Source organism: Sturnira hondurensis, unplaced genomic scaffold, assembly GCF_014824575.4.
Source record: "Sturnira hondurensis isolate 20B ecotype Veracruz unplaced genomic scaffold, ASM1482457v3 Scaffold0002840, whole genome shotgun sequence".
NCBI lineage: Eukaryota > Metazoa > Chordata > Mammalia > Chiroptera > Phyllostomidae > Sturnira > Sturnira hondurensis.
The window spans coordinates 21,286,669-21,312,589 of record NW_028075471.1 but is presented as its reverse complement, the minus strand read 5'-3'; the positions used below and the strand labels follow the sequence as shown (position 1 = coordinate 21,312,589).

The following is a 25,921-nucleotide window of genomic DNA, read 5'->3' as shown; positions in this document are numbered from 1 at the left end:
CAGCCCTCCCTCCTTCGGAACCCCGGGAGCACCCCAACGTGCACAGAGGGTAAAACCGAGGCCCCCAGTTCCTGTCCTGAGCCCTCCACCCTGCTCTCAGGGAACCAGGCCACGGAGCAGGCTCCACGGGGGGCAGCTCTGTGTCTTCCGACCCTCGGGTGCTTTCACCCACCTTCAGGCAACACTCTCAGGGTCACAGGAGGAGGGGTCTCCTCTGGGAGCAGCTATTGTGTAAGAAAATGGGACAGCGTTGTGCTGCGTGCGTGACAGCAGGAGGTGGCCGTGGCACACGGGATGGCCTTGAAGACCAGGGGAGACGCCACCACAGGACCCACTTATCACACATGGTGGGGAGCAGCAGGCATGAGTGCAGAAAGTGCTCTGGGGGGTGGCCAGGGCGGGGCTGGCAGGGTGGGGCCATCCCAGGGAGCTGCTTCCCTGGGCCCAGCAGGAACCAAAGTCCACCCAGAGGGCCCTCTGTGAATTCCACCACCACGTCACATCTCAGTGCCTCTGTCTGGGGAGGAGCGGCTTGGACCCACTGCAGAAGAATGATGCCGGGAAGCTAGAGGGTATTTTCATGAAGCTCAGGTCATTTGCACAGAGAGTCTTGCGACGGGAGCTGCTGTGGTCCCCACTGGCCAGCTAACAGCAAGCCCAGGCCCTCAAACACTGAACCTCGTCTCAAACACGAATTTCCACAGGTGGAGCACATTTATAACTCCACTTGAGTTTGTGTTTTTTAACAGAGAGAAAGTTGGAAGACGAGGTGTGTCTAAAAAGAAAGCCTGCATGTGTCCCAGAGCAGGCAGTGGGGCCCAGGGACCACCCACCCCCCAGACGGTCCCGAAGACCTCAGCCAGCTTCTCCTGGGCACGCCCTTCAGGACTGGCATAGTGCCGGCCTCCTCCGGCACGCTGGGCCATGTGCACTCTGACAGTGCTGCTCATGCTCCAGTGACACCTGCCCAGATGACAAGTCACCAGAAAGGAGACACCGACTTGGGTTTCTATCCCTGAAGAACGTGGATGACGCTCTCAGGGTTCGTCCAGGACAGCTTCCACCAGAGGTGAGGGACTGTGAGAAGACACGGGTGCCCATGGGGCCTCACCACCCTGCACCCCCACACGGGCCCCTCCCATGTGGCCCTCTGGTCTGTTTCCCAGCAGCACCTCCACACAGCCCATGCCCTTTTGCAGAACCACCTGGGATGGGCAGGGCGTCTGTCCCCACCTGCAGGGGAATAGAAGCCCGGAGGAACCCGTTTCCCTGCCCTGACCTGTGCCCTCAGGCACCTGCCCGAGAGCGGCAGCTCGGCCCACACACACCAAGCAAAAACACACAGATGTTCCTAGTATGGCTGAGCCACATGCAGATGGCCCAACGAAGACGTGCCATCTATGCAGCAGGGACGTGGGCTCCGTTTCTCAGAGCAGGGAGGGTGCGGTTCCCAGGACCGCCACACGCTCTGACTCTCAACAACATTCTTCCTCTTCAAGCCTCCTCTCTAACAGGCTCACACTGGTGACCCTGCACCTTGGCCTTGCCGGGGTGTTTCCAAGGGCGCCCCCAAGCCAGTGTTGGTGCCAACCCACCCAGACGGCAGGGAAGAGGTCATCCATAACAACAGGACCCGAACACAGCTGCCCATTACCGGGCCTTCTGCCGGGTCTGGTTTCCTCCCTACGTCACCACTGTGCTGTAATTCGCATGTGCCGTCAGCCCCAAGGCTTTTGTCTCCGAGTTCCCAAATAAAGGAGCACAGCGGGCCTGCAGTGTTCAGTCCGCATGGGGACACAGGCTCAGGAGCCCTGGAACCCACATCTGCCTCTGTCACTCTGGTCTCCTTTCTCAGCCCACTCAGCGTGGCTAGGGACCACTCAGCCCAGCCTGAGCCAGCATCGTCACCTATGACGCCGGTGGGCCCCATGGCTGGTGCACAGGTCTTGAGCACAGGAAACCAATGGTTCCTCCTTCCTGGGTCCTGGGCACAGATGGCTCTGCAGCCCGTCGGGGATGAAGGGTCAGGGTCTCTGGTGCAGGCTGGTCCTCACCCTATGCTCTCGGTGCTCCCCTGCCAGGCCTCACTTTTAGAGCCAGGTGCTCCAGAGCCCTCCACACCACCACCGTCCACCTGGCCACAGCCAAAGTCTCAGCCCACGCTTCCATCTGGCTGCAGGAGGCCACCTGGTCCCTCTACAGAAGCATCACAGTGGGCCAGGTTCCCCCTCCGGGGGCCGCTCTGCTCTGCCTGGAACCCCGAGGAGCAGTAGGCGCTGCTGACTCATCCCAGTGGAAGTGCCCACCCCAGGCCCCACTCAGAGAGGAAGAGACTCCACCCACTGGCTCAGACAGGCCTCCTTCTGTCTCCTCTTCCCACAACCCTCTAAAGTCCAGGGACAGCATAGTGGCCCTTTCCTGTCCCTTTTGTGTCATCCTTCTCCTTCCTGCCCCGGCTCATGCGCAGCTTCAAGTGACAGACAGGCAGCCTCCCCTCACCCCCAGGAAAGAATCTGATGACTCAGTCCTCTGTTTAGCTACCAGTGGGACAGGGCGCTGCCTTCTGATCCTCTCTCGCCCAAACCCTGATCTCCCCAGCTAGCGCAGCTTCCGGTTAAGTAAGAAGAAGGTTTTGTACCCAAAAGGCAGGAGAGAACAGCAAACCACCTTACATGGCTCTGCAGTGCCCCCTGGTGGAGAAGTACGAAGCTGCGTGCCAGGTCCGGCTAGTTTTCAAGCCGGGTGTCTGCGTGAGACCCACAGTGGGCAGGCACCTTGTGGTCAGCCGCTGCCGCTGGAGGCCCGTCGGGAGGACACGGCCGTGCAGTGAGCAGTGATGGCCCCCAGCCCCAGGCCTCCTGGCATGTGAAGCCCCCGTGTCTGGCACCCCCTCTGCACCTCGGTCTCCCCACTGGAGGAAAGGAGGGCCTGCTCCAGGGTAGAGCTGGAATGCCCCTTGTGACACCCTGTGCTTCCACAGTGAATGACAGTGTGGATGGTCACTATCAACCGGATCATGTGCAACAAGCATGGACCCTGCCCCTGCCAGCAGCCTGGGGAGACGGGCCCAGAGCAGCGAGTCCTCACACTGCAGAAGCTGCACCCAACACACACCCCACCACAGCCCCCGGAGAATCCCCTTCTGGGAAAGTTACTTGTCTGTTCACACTCGGCTTCCCAGCTCCACCCCAGGGGAGGACACCAGGGGAGAGCTGTCCCCACCTTCTCGGTACTTGAGGAGGATGTCCCAGATGCCGCGTCGGGAGCAAGGGTCCACCCCGCTGGTGGGCTCGTCCAGAATCACGGTCCTCGACCTGCCGAGGACAGCGGCACCAATGGACAGCTTCCTCTTCAGGCCCCCAGAGAGGGCGCGGGCCTGCTGGTGCTGATGCTGCACCAAGCCCACGTCCTGCAGAGTTCTGAAAGGAGAGCGGACCCTTGATCATCCCAGACCCCTCGCTCACCCCAGGCCCCTCCGAGCTCTGCGGGAAACTCCCCTCCATAAGATGACCAACCGGACGAGGGGCTTTGTGAGCCAGGGACACCGGCTGGAGGCCTTGAAGCCACCGCACGGGGCCCTGACACAGCTGCCCTCACCTCGTGGTCAGAGTGGAACCGGCCTCCACTGGGTGCCCTGACAGAGGGGGCCGCCACACATTGTGGTCGGAAAGCCTGCACACACCCCTCGCTGGAGCACGTTTCTCTCAGACTCACTGCTGCCCCAGCCCTGGCATCACAGCGGAGGCTGAGGAAGCCCGCAGCCAGGAAGGGAGGGCAGGGCTCGGCTGCACCATTCATGGTTCATGGTCTGGGGGATGGGGGTCCTGGCCACTGGGCCACTGGCACCGACGTGTCTGCCCCTGCCCTGACCCGGAAGCTGCGGTGTCACACCAACAGCCCACATGCACTGTGTGAACAGCCAGCTGCCCAAACTGCCCGGCTCTCCAGCACCAAGGTTCCACACTGCTGGTGCCAGCACAGAGCAAGCTCCCCACACGGAGGGCCGCTTCTCCCACGAAGGACAGCCTGCTTCCCCCCTGGGGCCCCAGTCGACTCTGCCTCACCCAGGCCCTCCCCTCCCCTGTTCAGGCTTCCTCCATGGCTGAGAATGCCCTTTCAGCATGGCCTTCTGGGAACTGGTGCCCAGTATGGAACCAGGTGGTGGGTTCCCTCCCTGCTGAGCTCCAGCTGCCAGCGAGCGTTCAACAGGATGGGTACTGGAAGTGCCCCACACAGTTGGGCCTCAAGGACCACTGGGCCCTAGGAAGTTTCAGAACCCCAAACAAAGACTTGGGCAAAAAAACCAGGACTAGCCACTGATCATGGAGTAAAGGCTCCGTGCCTATCCCATGGTGTGCCAGCTCCCACCCAGACTCAGGGAAAGCTTTGCCTCCCCACGCCCCAGTGCACGGCCGCCAGGCTGGTCTCAGCCTACACTTGGAGCAGTGACTTCTGTCCCTGCATGCCAGCACCCCCACTGCTGACGACACCCCAGCTGGGCAGGCAGGACACATGCTCCACGTCCAGCAGGTGGCTGTCCTGCACCTTCACACCCCACCCAGGTGGCTCCAGAGACCCATCAGCTGTGAAAACAGGAAACCCAGTCACCTGGAAGTCAGACATTCCCAAACCCACGCATCCTGATCACATTTTTACGTCAAACGAGAAGCTCCCCACCCAGCCTCCGGCACTGACAGCCAGGTGACACTGGGTTGGGCCCCCGCACACTACGGCTGCAGAGGTGCTGTGTGTGCCCCCTTCTGACCACTTTGTGCTCTGCCAGCTGGCCTCCAGCTCCTGCCCCCAGGCAACCCCCATGGCCCTGAGGCCCGGTTTCTACCTCTCTGGGTCACATCCACACACCCATACTCCACTCCCAGGCACCCTCCCAGCTGGTCCCGGGGAAGCACCCCCCAGCTGCACTGCCTGTCTTTATTCTGCCTTGTTCCATCACTCCTCTGCAGCCAAACTCCCGTAAGGAAGTGTTTCCACGCCTCCTCCTCCCAGGTGCTCTGGGACCAGCCCCAAGGGCCTTCATCCCCAGGGCCACAGTGAGCGCGCAGACCGTGGTCACTGCGACCCCAGAGCCCCGTCACTGCTCAGCGCCCCTGAGTGACCCTCCACAGCGTCTGCTGCCCCAGCCTCTTTCTCCACGGCCTCGGCTCCCACCTTCCCCCCGCCACCCTCTCCACCTCACCCACTGGCTGGGCCTGCTCAGCGCTGCATCCTCTGCAGGCGGAGTGACCAGGGCTCAGTCTGGTGCCCTCTGCTCCTGTTCTCCTGCACAACACCCGCCAACAGCTCCTCACCACCAAACCAAACAGCCGCCAGAACCCAGAGTACTGGCTTTGCCGCATCACCTCCCTCTGGCCTGGTCTCTCTGCAGGCCTGGTCGGGCCTATGCAGACTGCTCTCAGCCTGTCCTGGCCAATGCAAGGCCAGTGCCAGCCTGGCTCTCGGCAGAGGCTCGCCGTGATGACTCCTCTGGGAGCCCGTCTCCCTGAACTCACATTGCAACACGGTTGCATGGTAAAGAAGACAAAGGTGGTCCTGTGGCCCGACAAGGGGCATGGGCTCCACACCAGACGTGTGCAGCTCCCTCCCCGAACTGGGCACACCATCTTAGACGGCAGCTCCTTCCCACCACCGTGGTGTGAGCTGGCTCCATTGCTAAGCAACAGGCAGCTAACTGCTAACTACAAAGGTTGCCTGCACCCAGATGGGACCCTGAAGCAACATATCATTGTCAGGGACCTGACTTTGCACCCAGTCACACGGACCTTGCTGCCACCCAGAATAGACGTGGTTTTGATTGAACAGGAACTGCGACTGTATCTGTTGGAAACAACACAGGTTGTCCCAGCCCGTCTGCCCTTTAGTGACTGGTGCGGCTTTTCACCTCGGCCACCAAGCACAGTCAGCATCTGCCTGGTCATGGGCACAAAGGGGGATGAGGTGGTGGGGGCCCCGGGGTCTGGGGGGACACCAGGCAGCTCTGTGTGGGGAGGTGACAAGTGGCAGTGGGAATGCAAAGCAGAGGGGACAGAGCGGCTGTGTGGAGGGCAGGGTCAGGCTGCGCAGTGCTATTTGGGATGCTTCGATGGGTCTCCAAGAATATGACCAAGGTTCATGAAGTGTCACACCTTGAAGGCTCGGTCCCCGTCCTAGCCGTGGGGCTGGTGGCACTGGCCCTAGGCCCCCACTGAGGATGAAGCACCCACCACCCACAGGCTTTCACGGCATCCGGGCACTGGGAAGGCCGTCTGGACAGCAAAGCTCACGGACAGGGTCTAGGAGACACAAAGTCGGGAACAGGAGAGCCTGTGCCCCCACTTCCCCTCCCCCAGGTGTGTGCCGCTCGCTGGTCCACACCGCTCCTCCTCCCAAGGGACAGCCTGGCTGCATCCCAAGCTGCCACATCCCAGGACCAGGCCAGGGATACACGCTGCCTCTAGGCACAGAGCCACGCACAGAGAGCAGCACAGGCACAGGACCCAGGCTCCCACCCCCCCTACTGTCTGCCCACCCCCAGCCCATCCTCTCTGCTCATCTCCCAGAAACGCCACTTCACTTTCTGACCGGCAACCTCGGTTTCTCCCTGGTCCTCCTGCTCCAGGCTCGTCCCCAGTAAAATGGGGACTCTAGCTGCCCCTCTCTGGCCCACCCTCTCTGGCAGGTGGCTGCCCGGGTCAGCTCCACCTCTACCCCATCTCACACCTGCTCCTCCCAACCCCCTGCATGTTACTCCCCCGCAGGGGTGTTTGGTCCTCCGGGACACCCTCAGCCTGGACACCAGCTAGTCAGCACGGCCCGCGCCTGCCAGCAGTGATCCAGCCTTGCCTGGGCCTCGCCCCCCACCCCTTCCGCTCAGGGACCAGGTCTGCAGCCACTCTGGGAGCAGTCTCTGCTGTGACCACAGGTACATGTCCTGGTGCCGGGGTCACCCTCCTTCAGGACAGCATCCCCACCCCTTGGCTCCTCACACCCAGCCCCCACCCCTGCCACATGTCTCATTTCAGGGCTCCCAACTACACCCGAATTCCTGGTGCACACTTCTGCTGACAGCCTCCGCCTCCTGCCCACCAGAGCGCATCTGCCCCCACCTCAAGGACAAATCAAGGTCCAAGACTCCCGAGGGGCCTGTCCAGCGACCCCGATGTAGGAGGCGGTGTCAGAAGTCCACAGCAGAGATCTATGTGCTCATTATTCTTCCCACAAGAAAGGCCCTGAGAAGTGTCCATTCACCCACACGGGAAGGACGGGGGCACCAAGGGAGGGGACCGCCACTCACGTGTCGACGTGCCACTGCCTCTCCCCCGTGGTCCACTGTGGCGACCGGATGGCAGCGAAGAGCAGCAGGTGCTCCCGGACGGTAAGGCGGTCGAGCAGGACGTCCCTCTGGGGACACACCCCTATCTCCTTCCTGACCTCGGACAAGCCTGTCCGCAGGTCCCTGCCGTCCACAAGGATGGTTCCAGAAGTGGGAGCCTGCAGTCCCGTCAGCATGGACCTGCAGAGACAGTTGGTCAGCAGGGACAGCGTGGCCATGCAGGGACAGCGTGACCATGCAGGGCCCTGCTTTCCACCCAGGCGGGGGTGGGGAGCGGGCAGGAGCCCAGCGGCATTGGCTCAACCTCAGCAACTCGGGCTTGGGGTGCGTTCCCACACCTGGGACACACGGGGACCACAGAGCGGCAGGGCTGCACCGAGACTGAGACAGCCCAAACGCCGAGCTCACAGACGATGGCAGCAGCCAGAGAAGCATCGCCACCCAGACCCGAGGAGAGGGGAACGGCCACCTTCCTCTCTCCCTTTGTCTTTGCTGCAACACGACTGAACCGGTGTGTATGCTACTCTCCACCCTTCTTAACACAGAATGGAGAGTCGTTTTCGCTTTTTTAAGGAAGCCTGTTTCAGCGCCACTAAAGAACAAAGGCGGCAAGTGCTTCAAAAGAGAAGTCCCATCGCCACTGAAGGGCCAGCCTTCACAGGGCCACTCCAGGACAGCGGGGGGAGCCTGCACCCCGTATTTCCCTGGCATTGCGGGACTTGACTCCCTCACTGAGCTTGGAGCCTTTGGGTTCCGAATCAAAAACTCAAACCTTAAAAAACAGGCAACCACACAAAATCAGAACGTGAAAAAAAACCTAGTCAGTGTTTAAAAAAGTACAAACGTCATTTCGAATTTCATCTTCCCGCAGAAATGCGAATAAAATTAAACCTGGGAGGGAAATGGAAAAGGTCACAGGACTTTCAATGGTTAAGGTAACAACAGGTGAGTTATTTGTAGGGAATAAAGGGATTTTAAAGGTTTTTGAAATCCATCTGACTCCCTCCCCACCCCGATCTTTCCCCCACCACATCCGCTCCAGACCGGCAGGTGACAACCGCTGGGGCCACAGCAGCATGGCCGGAAAGCCCAGGGTTCCCTCCTGCCTCTGAACTGCCGGCACTCAGGGCAAAAAGGAATCCAGCCTCCAGTCTCCCAGGCAAACTGCCATCTGAGGATGAAGCCCCGTGTTTTACGGAGGTGATAGGGGACGCACAGCACGGTGGTCTTCCCCGCGCCGTTGGTCCCCAGCAGGGCGGTGATCTGCTCTCTGTGGAAGGTGAGGGTCAGGTCTCGCACGGCCGGCTGGTGGGGCTGGTACTCCTTGGTCACTGACACCAGGGTGACGCCCAGGGTGCCTTCCTCCCGCGTCTCCTTCCCGAGTGGAGTGGGTGAGCCTGGAGGGAGATGCAAAATGCACCGGAGAGGAGGCGCTAATGGGGCCCTGAGTTGTCCTGGGCAGGGGGGCCCAGGGAGGGTGGTGCCTGCGGTGCACAGGGCCCTGCCCCGGCCCTGTCCCCTGGGAGCTGCTCCCGGCTGGCAGGAGCAGGGCCTCACTCAGGCCACCCCGGGAACGCTGCACCTGCCAGCCTCCCGACTTCGCTCCCACTGTTCACAGGGGCTCAGTTGGGACAGAAGCGTGTTGTCAGACTGACTCACAATAACCAGAGAAAACTCCGAGGTGTCCTGCCCTGGGCAGCGACCCCGAGGTGACACACACAGGACCCCGCAGGTCAGCGGCCGCGGCCACACCACAGCAGCTGCCTCGCACTCCTGACGGCACCTGAGAGCTGCACCTGCACCCAGGCTGCTGTGTCCAGGCTCTCAAGAGAACAACGGGCCACCAGGCGCCACCGCGCCCTGCCTGCGCATGGCCTTTCCAAAGTTGTCACGACCAGTCCAGAAGTGGCAGACCCCCTTCCCTGCAGACAGCCCACCTGTCCCAGAACCTTGCCTGCTTCACCTCCTACTGCCCTGAGCCCATGCACACTCTTACTCAACAACCTGCCCCTTTCTCCCTGAGCTCACTGTGTTACAGCGCCCATCAGCCCCAAGACTGGGCCATGCTGTTCATCGTCTCCACCCGGCCCTACTGCTGAGGACAGGCTGGAGCCCCAGCACCTGGCCCTCCCCTGGCCTCGTGCTCAACACACCCTTCCTCTCAGGACAGCCCTTGGCCTCGGAGGCTCTGGGTGTGAGCCAGCACCCACCCGCCCACGTACATGGCCTGTGCACCAGGCTGTGCCCAGTGTGGGGCATCGCACCAGGGTCCCGGGCATGCCGTGACCACCATCAGGGGCCTCTCACCACTTGGCCCTGCCCATAACCCTGCTCCCAAGCCCACGGTGGCCTGTGCAGGGCCAGAGACACACACAGTCACAAAGGCTCCACCGGAAGGAAACCCAGGGCAGAGCCCAGCAGAGGGAAGACGCGTGTCCCGTGTGTGACTCCTTACAAACCTTCAGGGTCGGGGTCCTTACGGGGAAGCGGCCAGCTGGAACACAGACCACGCTGCGCCTGGACCACCACGCCACACACGCTCCTCCAGTGCAACGCAGTGAAGAGGAAGTACCACGGCTTCCTGACACCGAAGGTTCCTGAAAAACAGGACACCAGCCAACTCAGGCCAGCTTCTTCTGTTCTCTTTTCTCTTCTTTTTTCTTTGACTCCTCGCCCGAGGACATTTTTTCATTGCTTTTCGAGAGAGAGAAAAGGAGAGAATATTGATGTGCAAGAGGAGCCTTGATGGGTTGCCTCCCATATGCACCCTGACCAGGGATCGAACCCACAAGCTAGGCACCTGCCCTGAGCAGGAATCGAACCCACAACCTTTGAGTGTACGTGACGACACTCTAACCACCTGAGCTACTTTTCCATGCAGCAGATCCTATGACAGAATACTCCAACTAATTAACACAAAGTGCTCTTCCATGTTAGCAGGCTCCACGCACAAACCACCCACAGATGGGGACAACCTGGGACCCCCACTGCACTTCCCCGAGAGGCCTCCAAGCAGGCGCTCAGGAAACCGGCAGGGTTGGTTAGCACAGAGAGCAGCGTGGGCAGGTGCCAGGCACTCCCCAGAATGCAGCCCCGGCCCCTGCCCGTCACTCAGCTGCCCTGTCCCTCAGTTGCCCTGTCCCTGTCCGCCCTCGATGTTCGCACGGACCACCCACCAGGTACAGACCGAGGGCACGAAGGACTTAAGAGACTGCATGCCCACAGAGCAGAGTTCGTGGTGCCGACCCATCCTTCCAACACATGTCAGCCTCTTCATCTCAGCCTCCAGCTCAGCCCTGCCCATGCGCCGAGGTGGGGGTGGGCTTCCCGGTGACCACATCTCCACTTCCTTCGGCGCCCTCTGGAGCTTACGTGTGAAGGTGGCCTCCAGCTGCAGGTGACTAAAGACGTCAGGCCCCACGTGACGATGAGTTTAGGGCTCCAGCCCTCAAGCAGAGAGGAGAGACATCCCCTCCACCCTCCAGTCAGAGGTTCCTAACAACCACAGGGACTCTGCGGCACGGGCAGATGCCCTGCTGGTGTCCAGCACAGCACTCGTCCTGTGACAGCTCAGCCGGGGCCCCCAACTCACAGGCTGAAGCCAGAGCCCCCAGGGTGCGTGTGTTTGGAGGAAGAGTCTTCAGAGGCACAGTTCAGGTTGAATGACGCCACCAGGGTGGGCACTGATCCCACGCAAGTGTCCTCGTAAGGAGAGGTAAGGACACACACACGGAGGGACGGGCAGGACGGCCAGGCACGCCTCAGAGCACAGACACCGTGCTGCGCGGACACGGACGGACCCCTCTGCCTGCAGTTCCTCCCGTGTCCCGGGAGCCTCTCCGGGGTGAAACCTCTCTCACACTGTCCCCCCTTGCAACCCGACGCAGTGGCGCATGATCCCACCCTCCAGAGCGCCTTCAAGCAAGCCTGTGATCACACCTGCCTCCCCTACCCCACACAAGCTTTTGGAAAACGTGCTGCAACATTAGGCCTGATGACGAACCCCAGTCCCCAGAGCTGCTGGGAGCAGAAAGAGTTGAAGGTGCACAGAGACCTGGCTGCATGCACACTGGCTGTCTGGCTCGGGGTCACGCCGGAGGGGGCAACTGGAGGGACACTTTCTGGGAGGGAACATGGACCGAAGACGATTCAGGGGAGGGGCAGACACACGCCCCCTCGGTGCTCTCTGCCTGCAGTGAGCTGACCCCTCATCCACCTCCTTTGGGAGTCCGGCCCCCTTTATCACAAAGATTCCGCCTCCACCGCCCTGGGGCTCTGGGCCCAGTCCCAGTGACTTCCTGGCCACTCCTTCTGTCCCCCCAGGAGGACAGAGGACAGAGCCCAGGTCTCTCACATCTGGGCTGAAGCAGAACCACCCGGATTAGATTCTTTCAGCAAACATCAGGCCAGTCTGCTCCCCAAACACGCCTCCCCTGCTATGTACCTGTGTGTACCCACAACAGGTGTCTTTTCTTCTTTTGTTAAATTGATTAGTGTTTTAAAAAAACAAAAATATAAAATGTATAGTCAATTCTTACAGCTTAATTAAGTTACGGGAGAAGTGTATGATTAAAGCAGAAAATGAAAACCGGAAAAAAATGTTGCATAAACCCATAAAAATGTTTTATAATTTTTTAACTATTAAGAGGTGTGTTTTAATAATTAGATTGGAGAATTTTATCATTTTATTTAGTTATTTTAAGCTTGACTTAAACTCTTATAATGGAGAACACTACAGACTTGTATTATTCACGTCTTTGGTGTTTAGGAAGGCATTCCCTATCTTTAAAAATTATACTTGCCCTATTTACTCATTATTTGTTGTGATATTTATTTCTGATGAATTTATGAATAAGTCTAAGTTTCTCTCCCCAAGAGGCTGATAGAATAATGTGCCCTTTCTCACTGATTAAAAATGCACGCTGTACCACGGGGAATTGATCATTTACAGTGGGTTGGCCCCTGGACGTCCTACTGACCCATCTGTCACCACACGAGACCCCACTGTGCTAGCCCCGGCCAGCTCACAGCGGGGCGCCATCTCGTTGGCAGCCACCACTCGCTGCCGTTGCAGCCAATGACTGTGGAACACCGTCGTTAATTAACTCCTCTGTCTGTGCCTCTCCCGCTCCCACTGTTGCCGCAACGTGAGGCGACAGCATGGGCGTTTGCACACTGGCTTCTCAGCTCACTCTCCCACCTCACAGAGTGTGGGGCTCTTACCAGGAATCAGGTTGCTCAGGTACCATCCGCAGAGGAAGTAGAGGCCCGAGTCGAGCAGAATCACCCAGCACACCCCACCAAACGTCATGCCCACTGGCTCCGGGGACTGGTCCACGTTGCCCCACTGGACCCCTGGAAGGAGGGAGGGAAGGAGGGGGCAGAGTCAGAGCGAGTGGGACGAGGTGGGCTGGTCAGTCCTGCGGCCTCCAGTGCGGCCGACAGTCACCAGCCGCCAATGGCTGCAAGAACAAAAGACCGAGGTCGTGGGTCCAGTTCCTCAAAGGGGCATCCGCTCGTTAGTCTCACACTTGATTCGATGACATGGGCAGAGTGACCATCAACATTGTAGTATCTAATGTTTAAAATGTTTAAAGTTTGCTTTACTTAGTTTAGAGACAATAAGCATGTCATTAAAAATAATAATAATAAGGTTCCTTGTCAATCCAAACTCTAAACTATATTATTCTCTCCGCTCTTAGAAAATACATAAAGAGGACATAGAAAACCTGGAGTGGAAAAGAATCATTATTTCTTACATTTGCAACTTATCGCTGGACTGAAACATAATTTAGGCAGAACAGTCCACCCCCACCTGTCCAGTGGCACCAGCCCGGAACTCGAGAGTCAGTGCTCTAACACTGTGCACTCGCGGGACTGACCCCGAATATTCAAAGGGTGCGCAGTGGCCCGGGGTCTCCTCTGCCCTCCTGACCCACCTGGGTGGAGAGGAGCCCCAGGCACACGGGAGGGCAGCACAGGGTCAGTGTCTCTCTCTCTCTCTCACTCTCACTCTCTCTCTCGCTCTCAGCACAGCGCCACACTCGGAACTCAGAGCAGCCTGCCGTGTTTTGCAGAAACGTCTGAGAACCCCACAGCCAGGGCCAAGTTCGCCAGCCAGTTTCTGAATAGCTGGAGTGGAGAGTGGGGGAGCATTTACTGCGTGTATTTTACCTGTGAGTGGTCACAAAATGCACCACAAAACCACATAAACATGTAAGAAATACATCTGTCCCGGCTTAAGAAGTTAGTTGTCAAAATCTCAATATAAGTGAAAAATGCTGCCAATCAATTTTTTAAGTATCATTTTAGGCTGAGTTAATAGGGGTAAAGTGTGCATCAAGTAAGGGAGATGGTCATCCTCTCTCTGCACTGGTCAGACCTGTGTCTGCATCGAGGCCTTCTGGAAGGACCCAGAAAGTCCGGGGTGAAGATGAGGGCCAACGGGCAGCACGTGAGCAGCTGACACATGAAAGAGAGAATCAGAAAGAGAAGCTGGGACAGTGAGCTGAGGTTCAGGAGACGGGTTCCAGTGAGTAATGCCCCACACAGAGGACACGCATGCATGCCCGTTCTGGGACAAGTGTGGACAGTCACTAAGTCAGCTCGGGCACTAGGGTGTCACAAGGATTACCTGGTGGGCTGACCCACGGGCACATGGCATTTCCTGACTGTGCCTAAAACCAGGGCAACCAATGCGGGTGGCAGCCCATCAGCCACACCCGATGCCAGGTCTGGATCCAAACGCTCTGCTTAGTGAGGAAGACTGTCCACTGTCCGGCTCACCACAGGGCAGCACATTTCCAAACAAACACTCAAATCACCGAGAGTCACTTCTGAGAAATGTGCCTTCTCACCTGCCTCCTGCCCTTCCAGGAACGTGATGAGAAACACTCCCTGCCCAAAGGCGGTGGTGGAGAAGAGGCACTGCAGGGGCCAGTGGAGAGAAGAAGAGCAAAAACAGCCTGTTAGTGCACAACGGGCCGCAAGTCTGCAGCGCCGCCTCCCAACTTTCCCACAAGGGGGCAGAGCGCTGCCCCTGGCGGCAGTGCTGTTGTCAGCCTGCGTGGGAACTCAGCAGCAAGCTAGCAGTGTTCCACGTTAAAAGAAACAATTTCGCCTTTAGGGATGCCTGAGGTGCCCTAAGCCCTCCCCGCCCCCCTCCCCCCCACCCAGTGCCCGAACATGGCGGCACAGCAGTGGGGCGTGGGCAGAGCATCTGCTGCTCAGCACAGGGCGGGTGGGCAGGCAGGCAGCACAGCGTGCGCTGTTGTGCACCAGAAAGAGTGCCCAAGGGAGCCTGTTCCACTTCCAGGGCCAAGCTCCCCCATCAAGGAAAAGCCACGGGATGCATCTCATGTTTCAATGCACAACGTGCCGGAGTTGGACGCCTTCCTTGCTGGAACAGGTAAAAAGGAGATGAGACCTTGTAGGAGGGGAGCCCTGCAGGCCATCTGTGCCCCTTTTCCTACGCACAGGCCTGTTTGTGGCCCCAAGTGACCAGGGGGCTTACTTTCTCTAAAACACCGGACGGGCACTGCCCAGAAGCTGGCCACACAACAGGCCCAAAGTGGTGGACGAACTGCTTGATGAGACAGGACTGCCCCTCCCTGCAGATCTGTGCATGCACACAGCACTGGTGGGAAGCACACAGCACTGGTGGGAAGCACACGCTGAGGGGTGCCTGATGCTGGAGGCAAGGACCTGGGCTCCCACAGAACTGTTTCACCCTACAGCTCCGAGTGAGCCAGGAAGGGGCCCTCCCCAACAAGGGAGCTTACAGCAGCCCCCCAAGGAGCTCACATGACCCTGTGCAACATTGAGTCCTCGCTTGGGGCTCTGGCCTGGCTCATCTCACCAGCCCTCTGCCCGACACCCTGCACGGCCAGCGCTGCGCTATCAGGCGAGGGTGGAACAGAAGTCTCTGTCCTCTCCCAGGGTCATGCTGCAGACCTGAATGCCTCTGACACTGTCTCGGGAGGTGCACTTCCAGTGGGCGAGCGACTCTCGTGGAGAGGTTTTTCCACTTAAGGTGGTGTGATTCATGACACTTCAAGAGAAAGGCTTACTTTTTTGCTCCTGAAATAGCTATGGAAACCCATTTCTTTCCACACATGAAGCAAAGAGAATGAAACCCTAGTCTTCCCAGTCAATGCCAGCAACTGTCCTGAGAGCCCTCTCCAGACACACCCATCACAGGAGCAAGGCCGGTGCCCTGGGCCGCCCACCTGCTGCCCGAGGAACTGCTGCTGGTTCCGGGACTCCCACAGTGCTGCTCACCCCTGTGTCGGCTGCACCGTCCCCACGTCGACAAGGAGCTACACGCTGAAAGGGGGCACTGACTCCACCCTGCCGGGTGAGGCAGTGCGGCCTCACCCCGCACTCTTGCCCAGCAGTCCACCTACCAGACATGTCTGCGCTGCAGCGCCCAGCCGGCCACGCAGCACCAGCAGGATGACATAGGGCAGGAAGCTGGTCACGTACAGCAGGCTGCTGCAGAGGGCAGCCATGCTCGCCCGGCGGAAGAGCGCACTCAGCAAGTAACTCAGCATGATGACCGACACCCCAAAGTCCAGGAGGAAGAGGAAGACTACAAAGGCGTCGCTATATGTGAAGATGCCACTGGTCTTCAGGACGAACGCCAGGACAGCGCTGCTGACAGCCACCACTGCCGCGTTCTCCAGGAACCAGGCCAGGAAGTGGGTGCCGGGGTGCACCCCCATCATGCTCAGGTACTGTGGGAGAAGGAAGCTCCCTGTTAGCCCAGCAGGGGCCCAGAGGAAGGAGGGTCAGACAGGGAAAGAAGGCTGCTCAGGGGTGGGCAAGCAGTGCTGAGAGCGCCCCCTCAGGCCCCAGGCCCCAGCAGCAGCAGCGTGCAGGGCACTTCCTCCGGCAGCCCCAATGCCACTAGTGGGGACCCTCACAGAGGGGCTGCCACCAGTTTAGAGCAGGGAGAACTGAGACAGGCGTGGCCATGGGAGAACGGGCTCCCGAGTGGTGAGATGGCGTTGGGGGAAGGCCCAGAGCAGGTCCCAGGCTCAGGCTGATGGGCTGCAGGCACCTGTGTCTGCTCCTTCGTGTTTTCAGTTCCATCGTTTGTTGTTTTCCATTTCATTTGTGGTTTTGTTTCAAAAAGACAGAGAGACACAGAGGAACAGTGTTCTTCCCTGGGTTTGGGGGGCACTGGGTGGGCATCAGAAGGCACTTTGCTGAGTGACTCAGTTCAAAGTCAGAGGATCACATTGGTTTGTCTGCCAGCCCTGCCACTGGCTCATCTGGAGCATCACACTGTCTCTGAGCACCATTAACAACGACTTCTGGCCTCACAGTCAGGGCACCCAGTGGGACCGACAGGGTCAGGGCAGAAACAGGGATCAGGAGTGAGTCATCTGTACAACGGTAGCTTCAGAGGCACTGGGCCCCCGAAGCCCAGGACAAGCTCCCTGCCCCAGCTCCACACTCCTCTCAGCAACAAGCACCATGGGAGCAGACAGAAGACCTGTGCCTGCTGCCTCCCAGCCTCGCTCTTCCACAGGCTGGTGGAGGGGAGGGCGCAGCTTTCCAGATGCTTCCACAAACTTTCTCAACAACAGTGCTGACAGTCTACACGTTAATGACGTCAGGGCAACAGCAGCGAGGCTGGGCTTACGAAGTCTCAGCCATAAATCAGGATGGGCAGCCGGCCTCTGTCTCTGGGTTGGCTGAAAACTGTGGAACGAGCTGTGTGGGCTTCTTTCCTTCACCGTCTCGTGCGAGAGGACAAGCCTGCTCAATGCTGGCAGGTGTCAGATCCACAGTGACTTTCCGGGGACAGCCCTGGCAGAGGGGGCCCCTCTCCCGGGCAAGCTCCAGGGCTACTCACCCCCTCTAACTGAATCTCCCGCTCATACACCAGCTGTCGGACCATGCTGGCCACAGACACCATCCATGCCAGCATCATAATCAGAGGGAAGAAGAAACCCACGTTGTTCAGGAACCTGGGGACACAAGCCAGGGCACACCTGAGGGCCAGCACAGCGGCTCTGCTCAGAGTCAGGCCACAGTCAGCACAGTACCAGGGACATCTCTCAAGGCCCTCACAGGCCAGGGGGTGCTGCCAGGGACCCCGCCACACTGGGCCGCTCCCACAGGCCTGGGGCTGAGTGAGGTTGGACACTCTCCGGTGTCCCGGTTCACCATCCCTGCAGACTCCCAAAGGCCCCTCGGGCACACTGCCCCTGTGGTCTTCAGCACCCGCCTCGGCAGAGTGGCCCCACAGGGACAGCCCATTGCACACACACAGGGCGTGAGGCATAGGAGGGGGGCAAAAGGACGGTCCTGAACTGGGAGGGGCAGGGGACACTCAAAGTAAGCCAGTAAAGACAGAGGTGTAGAGCAGAGCGTGAAGCGTGTAGAGACAGCTTCAGCAGCAATTGGGAAGGGCACTGCTTCCCACAGGGTGGCTGGACAGGAACCTGAGAATGGAGCAGGGAAGTCCTAAGAGAGGAACCACTCCACTGCCTCTGACACCAGGTGGCCTGACTGGCCAGCACCCCTTCCTTGGCCTGGACAGCGTCCACATAGCTCTGCCACCTGCTGTNGAGGCACAGGAGAGGGGCAAAAGGAAGGTCCTGAACTGGGAGGGGCAGGGGACACTCAAAGTAAGCCAGTAAAGACAGAGGTGTGGAGCAGAGCGTGAAGCGTGTAGAGACAGCTTCAGCAGCAATTGGGAAGGGCACTGCTTCCCACAGGGTGGCTGGACAGGAACCTGAGAATGGAGCAGGGAAGTCCTAAGAGAGGAACCACTCCACTGCCTCTGACACCAGGTGGCCTGACTGGCCAGCACCCCTTCCTTGGCCTGGACAGCGTCCACAGAGCTCTGCCACCTGCTGTACCTGAGCACACGAAGGGCAGTGACATTTAACAAGTGGTTTCTCTGCCCACCCCCAGGTGGTGTCACCATGCGATTAAGCATGTCAGACCCCTCAGTGGGACGACGGGGACGGGGCTGGGGCTAGGGCTGGGGCCAGGAGCAGCATTCTGGGGCTCGGAGCTCCCAGAATAAACAGGAATGGAAACTTCAGCTAAAAACAACAGCTGTGGCCAAATGGAGAAGAAGGGCATTTAATGAGTTTACCTGGTGAAAAATCCCAAGGAAAAGAAGCAATAAAAATGAGCATGTTGAGAGGCCCCCTCACCAGTCTGGCGTGGGTCAAGCTGGTATTTTTTTGAAGACAGGAGCTTGACCCTTCGAGCGTGAATCTTGTCAACCCTTCACCCTGGACTTCTCCCAGGGCAAATCAAAGCCCAGGTGCCCGACGCTCAGAGCTGCCACTCAACCCCCAACACCCTCACTGTCCCCTCCCAGGAGCCCCGCTGGGCGGGCTGACAGTGCCCAAATGCCCAGAGAGAAGCCCCAAGCGGCCTGCAGAGGAACACCCTCTGTGCGCTAGAACCTTCTGCGACACTGCTGCTTTCACAGTCTGAAACCCCCCATGACACTGCCCTACTCCTTGAAGGGGCAGGTTAACCCCGGAAGTTCTTTACTTTCACGAGGGATCCTGCGGTTCCTGCCATAGTGTGGACCTGTGAGTCCTGGGGCTGAAGGGATGTGGTTTTACACAGTCCCGCTCCATCCAGCCCTGTGTCCCTCAAGTGCATTTTCCCTGTGTGTGCCCTGGAAACAGGAGTCCCGTGGGCTGCTACCAGACACCAAGTGAGCAGGGGAGGGAGACACAGGTTCAGACTGAGAAGTGCACGGCCCAGGCTCGTCAAGCAGACCTGGTTCCCTGGAGGAATGGCTCCGTGGCTTCCCTTTCTGCCCCGCTGGCCGGCCTGCTCTCTGCCCCGACACCACCGCCCGCTGCCCCGTGGTCTCCCTGATGAGGGTTCTCACCCATCTGCAGCCCACGGAGCCCATGGCCACTGTGGGCCGCTCTCTCTGCCGCCTGCTGTAGGCCACACGCCCACTGCCCATGCGTCTGTTCTGAAGAGACTGCAACCATTTTCTGCTCCCCTAGTCCATCAGGGGAATTGGGGATCAGACAGGCAGAGCCTGGCGGACACTGTGCCCCCAGTTGGTTGGGAGGGCTTTTGAAGCCGCCTGCTGTCCAACGTGAAGCCCTTGGGTCACATTGACACCTACCCTCCCCCTGGGCAGCTCAGGCACAGGAGACTTGCACCTTGAGTCCTTAAAGTGGGACCGACATCTTCCCCACCCTTGGAACTCATGCAGAGAAGCGGCGGAATGGCCCCGCCTGGAGCCTTTCACTGTGAGTGGACCCGGGGCCTGGGCAGGGATGAGGGACTCACAGGTCACTGCTGTGGCAGGGGTAGGGAATCGCCTGCACCTGCACAGCCGGGCCCACGGCCTCCTGCCCGGTCTGCTCCAGGACGATGGCTCTCTCGATCATGTCTTGCAACGGGGCGAAGACATAGTTGTACTTGAACCCATCGGCCGGCAGGCTCTGAGGGTGGAACTTCCAGAACGGGTTTTTTACCAAGTTGGTCCTCATGCTGTACAGGACGCTGGTCCGGATGGTGTAGGTGACGTGGGGTGGCAGCCGTGGAGGGTCTGCCCCAGAGCTGCTGCCGACCAAGGATGTGTTGAAGATGACACCTGATGGGGAGGAGGAGCAGGCCCATCACCACTGGAGCCTCGCAGGCAGTCAGCACAGCATGCAGCGGGAGGCTGGACCGGAGGGCTCTGCTGAGCCCAATCCCCAGGGGGTGGATGCTGCACCACAGGGAGGCCACACCCACTGTCCCGGTTATCCAGACAGGCGGCAGGAAGCAGAGCCCGGCCTTCCCAGTTCCCAGGCAGGCCTCTTTTCCATTTAATAAAACCACATCGTGGCATCATTGATACAAACAAATTATTTGTTTTGCATTTTTCAGGACTTGAAAAATGCCACAAGGCAGCTGAGTAATTGGGCTTTTCCTCTCCCGGACCACAGACGCCTCCCTGGGAACTGGTGTTCTGGAAGCCGTCATTCCAGGTGTGGACACGGGGTTCCACCCCCTGCCATGCGCACTCCCTGAGTTCTACCTGGAGAACCAGCTGTGGTCTGAGCTGTGCCTCCCCCAAGGTTAACGTTCTGGAGCCCTGGCCCCGTACTCAGAGACGTCTTGTGTGGTGGCAGGGTCTTTGCAGAGGGTATCAGGGGCTCTAACCTGACCCATGTCGTCGCAAGAAGGGGAGCCAGACCCGGGCTTGTGCAGAGGTCGGGGGACAGGGTGGGGTGAAGGGGCTCATGCTGCAGGCAGCCATGGGCACACAGAGGAGGACGGCGGTGGGACTCGCTCTGCCAACAGTCAGACTCCAGGCTCTGGGCTGCAAGACGCAGTGCTACAGGCTGCGCCCGCAGCCACCTGACAGAGCCAAGTGAAAGCAGTCCAGCACATGAGGACGCACACAAGTGTCAAAGCGAGTGTGAGGACACACCGTCATTCTCTGAGACCAGCAAGCAGTGAGCAGTTAGCAGACGGGGCTGGTCGGCCATGGTCCTTCCTCCTGCTCACCCCGGACTCACGGCACCGTGATTCAGTGAGAGTGGTGGCAGAAACCAGAGTGGACCTTGCACCAAGAAACACGTAAGTTGTCCCGGGAGATTAAACCGTGGCACCACCTGGTACACCAGTAACACAGACACGGTGAGCGGCACTGGGCTGAGGCCAGCAGCAGCACTGGGAGTCACTACGGTGCAAGGCCCTCTTCCCACCGCCCACTGCGGCGGGTCGGCCTGATTCCACTCTGTGCAGAAAGGACGCCTTTCTCTCTGAGCCACCAGAGGCACATGCAGGGGGACATGGCCTGCTGGCCCAGGGCCCTGGGTGCAGGGCCGTCACTGGGTACTTACTGGCCAAGAAACTGTTCTCCTGCCTGAGCTCCTGAGCCGCAGCCTCCAGGACGGTGACGGACTCCAGCCCCTGGAAGCGGTTCAGCGCCACGCAGGAGGACAGGTTGACCAGGACTCGGCCCAGGGCAAGGATGCGGGTGGTGCCCACTTGGCTCAGCATCCTGCCCAGGATCCCTCCTGAGGACGGGAACACTCAGATGTGGCAGCATCCCAGCACAGCGGCTCCCACCCCCATAGTGGACGCCGTGCAAACGCCCCGGATGTGCAGCTCCCTCCCTCCTCAGAGGGAGGGAGCTCACTCCGGAGATGCAAACTGTTCATGTACACACTGGCTGCTCCCCGGCTGAGTGTGCCCACCCCTGTCACAGCCATCTCCTGACTCAGACACTCTCACATGGGTGGAGAGGGATGGCTGACTCACACAGGGCTGGTTGGTGGGGACAGGAGAGGGAGCAGAGAGTGGCCTGGGCAGTAGGAAGAGGCTGTCACCCAGAGCGTGGCCAACACGTTATTCTTCCAGCTGGACCCCAGCGATCCTAAAGCACCTGCCTTCCCGGGAGCCCGGCCTGCGCAACAGCCTGTGGCTCACTAGCACTGACGTCCCACAGGCAGCTGTGCTGGGAGGTGTGTTGCCACTGAGGGGGCCGCCCCACCACCACCACCACCCCGGGGTTGTGCGCTTAAACAGCAGGGCACAGCTGAGGCTGAAGGTAGAAACACTCCCAGGACGAGACACTGGGGAGGACTTGGTGTCTCAGTGCCAGTGTCAGGAGGAGTCAGGTCACAGAACAGAGACACAAAGAAGCCAACGATCCCAGGAAAGTCTGTGTAGGGACAGCACCCAGGACACCAGAGCGGGAGAGCTGTGACCAAAGGTCACCAAGTGTGTGGTGGCAGGGCCTGTGGAGGAATCGAGACTCCCGGGCTTGCTCTGGCCAGGGCTGCCCAGCAGAAGAGGCCACCGGACTGCCCGGGGGCCAGCATGGCGTCAGCAGAGGTGTATGGCAGAGGTGGGGGGCCTCTCACCCAGAGGGGCAAGGCTCCCAGCACCAGGGCTCCAGCCACCCCTCCCCAGGCCCATCCCGGTCTTTAACTGGGCCCTCAGAGACTCTTGCTCAGAACCTCATGAGAAAGGGAGTTCATCAAGATGTGATCACACACAAAAACACACCTACAACACACACACACACACAGAGCAAACCACAAAGCTGTGCAGATGGAGCCTGTGTGGGCCCCTCCCCTGGCCTGGGGACTAGGCCAGTGGACGTCAGCTTCTGGCCACAGCTTCCTCTCAAAAAGCACCCGTGGGACAGAGGGGTGGCTGGGAGCCCCCACCCAGCCCCAAATCTGTCAGACGGGACAGACTGTCGACTGGGAGACACCCGGACAGAAACAGACGGAAGCCTGGTGGGTGGCAATCTGGTGACACAGGGCCGGGCCGGCTGAGCGTCTGCCGGATGCCCTGTCTGGATGCACCTGCCTAGCCCCGGACTTCCGGGCATGTGGAAGGCAGTGCTGAGCCCCAGACAGACACGCAGGTCCATGGCCTGCACACGCAGAAGAGCTGTGTGCCCCATGGCCCTTGTTTAAACCCAAACTCCGCTTTTTCAAATCAGTGTAACTGCTTTCAGTTGACTACCGACTCCAAAGTATTAACTCACTTTATAAAATGACTTCACAACTGGCAAGTCTTGTCTTCAAATCAGAAGCCTTCCTTTCAACTTCCTTCTTTACTATTCAAGCCTGAGTCAGCCAATCAGAGGCCCCAGGCAGGAACGCCTTTGCAGAGAGTGAGGTGCAGGCCATTCGCCTGCAGATGGCGAGCCAGGACCGCACAGGAAGTGGCTTGTCAGCGTCCCCTGACACCTGGTGGCCCAAGGGTGAACCACCCACTTATGCCCACACTTTACTCTTACACACCCACACTCACACATGTGCACTCACACACCCATACATACATACATTGACTTACACTCACACATGTGTAGACATACACAGACTCACTCACACACTCACACTTGCACACCCACAAGTACACACTAATACCCTTACAGACACATACACCCATGCTCATGCCCACACTGACACACCCACACTCGCACACTCACGCTTACCCACGAGTGTGAGTGCACACCCACACTCACCGTATGTCTGGAGCCTTTCCGTCAGCTGGTCTACGTCGATGTGTAACTGGGTGCCCACGAAGCTCCTCACGAATCTGTTCCTCAGGGCCTCCTGCAGGGGCACCAGACAGCTGAGCATCAACGGCATCCCTTCCCTGTGGCAGGCCTGCCTGGCGCGCCACAGTTTCCTTGTGTGCGCACGAGGCGCCCGAAAAGAGGCGCGGAAACACCGCCATGAGGCATGGGCCAGCACGGACTCTGCCCGGAGACAAAGGAGGCGGCAACAACGATGGCTCAGACTGCAGCTGTGCGTGGAAACTGAAGACGAGGGACTGGCCAGGCAGGCACTGCCTGTGGGTAAAGCATCCAGCGGACTTTGCCCTTTCCCAGGCCAGCCACAAGGGGGTCGCACCACCAAGTCTGGGGACAGGGCTCAGCCTTTCCCCAACCCCGAATCCTGTGATTCAGTCCCCTCAAGGAGTGCCCTCCACGCCGTCAGCCAGGTACCGCCCATATGCTCCCAGGACGCCAAGTCTCGCACAACAGAGCCTGTGGTCGCTGCAGCCACAGCAGGGCCCTAGTCGAAGTCTGCAGTGTTCGTGACCCGACTCATGACAGAGGGTCTGCTCAGTCCCCATGTCAGCAAGTTAGTCCAGGAGCAAACAAGTTAGAGACGACACTGCCTCAATCACAGCTGGCGCTTGCATAGGGAGGGGGGACCACCATGGCCGGGAGCAGGCACCAGGGCCCCTGCCGTGCTCCGAGGTCCATCTCGGTTGCCCAGGGCCACCCTGGCCTCCATGGCTCCCAGCCCAGGGCCACACACCAGGGCCATCCCTTGGAGCACAGGGTACTCTGACCAGGACCCGGTCAATGACAACACATCCACTGTGCTGTGCTGCAGGACTGCCCGTGGTACTGGCAGCCAGTCCCCCGCCCTCCCCGGCCCCCAGGGCCCGACCTGCATCACAGTGGGATGAGGGTGCACCAGCCCACCCTCCCGGACTCCTCTCCCTTGGCTCTAAGAGCCAGGCACTCTCTATAATGGCACCTCACACACGCTACCCCAGCCTGGTACCTGCTTTCGGAAAGACCCAGATGCAGAAACATTCCCCACCTGTTGTCCTGAGTTGCTCACAGCAGGCACCGCCTGCTCCCTCCCCTCACAGCCAGGAAACCCGGGGCACAGGCCAGTTCAAGGACCAGTGCATGGGTACACGACGTGCAGGCTGGGAGTGAGGCCCAGCCATCGTGGCCCTGAACGGTCCCCACACCTTGAACTTCTCAGCAGGGTCACAAGAAGCAAGCCAGACAGAAATAACCATGTGGGCCCCTCTATCCATCTATCAGACATCGGGCAGTTCAGAGCCACACAAGTGCCCCAAGCCATGACTTGACCCCCTCGCTGACACCTGCAGGCAGTGGCCGCAGGCTCTGAAGCAGTCAGGCCACTGTAAGCCACATGAACACATTACTGTGGAATGTGTTGTGTTTTCAATACAGAACATGAGGAAATGATCACTGGTCATGCTAATAGGCCTATGGTTGGAAATCTCACAAAACACCCAAAAAGGCTTTGGAATTGACATGGAATGTAAAGCATGGGAAACTATTAATACATTATTAATACATTATTAAACTACTAATATATCATTAATACATTAACATAATTAATACATGTATTAATACATAATTAATACACCATATCTTGCATGGTAGCAAAATACTCGATCGTCTACAAAATGTGTTTGCATAGTTTTTATGTTGACATTATGAGTCAGCTGGGAAACCGGTTCCCCCCACCCCGCCCAGTGGGTGCAGAGCCCAGGCTCCATCTCCCAGGCATGCCCAGCCTGTGCTCCCCAGCCCTCGGACACCAAGGGGCCTCTGCTCACCTGCAGCTGGCCAAGCAGCTGGCCATTTCCACCGCTCTGAAAAATGCCGGATGCCTTCAACAATGTTTCTGACAAAGTCCGTAGCTTGTCCACAAACAGGAAAGTGTAATTAGCCTGTGAAACAAAGCAGGCGGGTCACGTCGGTGTGCCAATTAGGAGAGCCCGCAGCACTGTGGCTGTGGCACGGAGACCCATGTGGAAGTTGTCAGCCAGCAGAGCAGAGGTCTGCCATAGCTGCCTGCAGGCCAGCCAACACCTCCCCAGACCAGGCGGCGTGTGCTGACGCCCTCACAGCTCCGCTGTGCCCCTGAGACTTCTCGTCCACGTTCCTTCTGTCAGGTGCCACCCCTGTCCACTACAGTGCCCCCTTCCTACCTGTCTTGACGCTCCCCCACTGTCCTCGATGTCCTCTCAGTGTCTCCAGCATTTGCCTCATTGTCTGCACGGATGCCCCCCATGCACGCTGGCCGACTAAAGCAGTGTTTGCCCAAGCTCCTCCAAGATCCCTTCCCAGCTACTACCCACACGTCTGTATACAGCCCCAGCCCCGTGGAGCCGAGAGCAGAGCCGACAGCATCAGGGGCTGGTTCAGCATTTGGCACCATGGACATAGGCCCTAACCACAGCACAGTGCCCGTGCCTTTCTCTCAAGATGGAACTCTGTCCTCGGGAAATAAGTGAGACACACGGTCATACCCACAAAGCGCCTACTGCAGCATTATGTGTTTGATACGG

The 25,921-nt window shown here is 59.1% G+C and overlaps 1 protein-coding gene across 5 annotated transcripts in view; it reads right to left on the bottom strand.

Annotated features, from left to right (window-relative positions):
- ABCA13 (ATP binding cassette subfamily A member 13) overlaps nucleotides 1–25,921 on the bottom strand; it is a 132,659-nt gene that overhangs the window by 54,225 nt on the left and 52,513 nt on the right. For all 5 annotated transcript variants that reach the window (XM_037041075.1, XM_037041071.1, XM_037041073.1 and 2 more), the window contains 12 exons: nucleotides 25,187–25,300; nucleotides 23,313–23,403; nucleotides 21,169–21,345; nucleotides 19,622–19,928; nucleotides 17,193–17,307; nucleotides 15,736–16,065; nucleotides 14,188–14,257; nucleotides 12,554–12,685; nucleotides 9,790–9,927; nucleotides 8,547–8,727; nucleotides 7,292–7,510; nucleotides 3,223–3,419 (listed from right to left, as the gene is read on the bottom strand). In XM_037041075.1, the coding sequence (XP_036896970.1) occupies nucleotides 3,223–3,419; nucleotides 7,292–7,510; nucleotides 8,547–8,727; nucleotides 9,790–9,927; nucleotides 12,554–12,685; nucleotides 14,188–14,257; nucleotides 15,736–16,065; nucleotides 17,193–17,307; nucleotides 19,622–19,928; nucleotides 21,169–21,345; nucleotides 23,313–23,403; nucleotides 25,187–25,300 (2,071 nt within the window). The remainder of the gene's footprint in view (nucleotides 1–3,222; nucleotides 3,420–7,291; nucleotides 7,511–8,546; nucleotides 8,728–9,789; nucleotides 9,928–12,553; nucleotides 12,686–14,187; nucleotides 14,258–15,735; nucleotides 16,066–17,192; nucleotides 17,308–19,621; nucleotides 19,929–21,168; nucleotides 21,346–23,312; nucleotides 23,404–25,186; nucleotides 25,301–25,921) is intronic.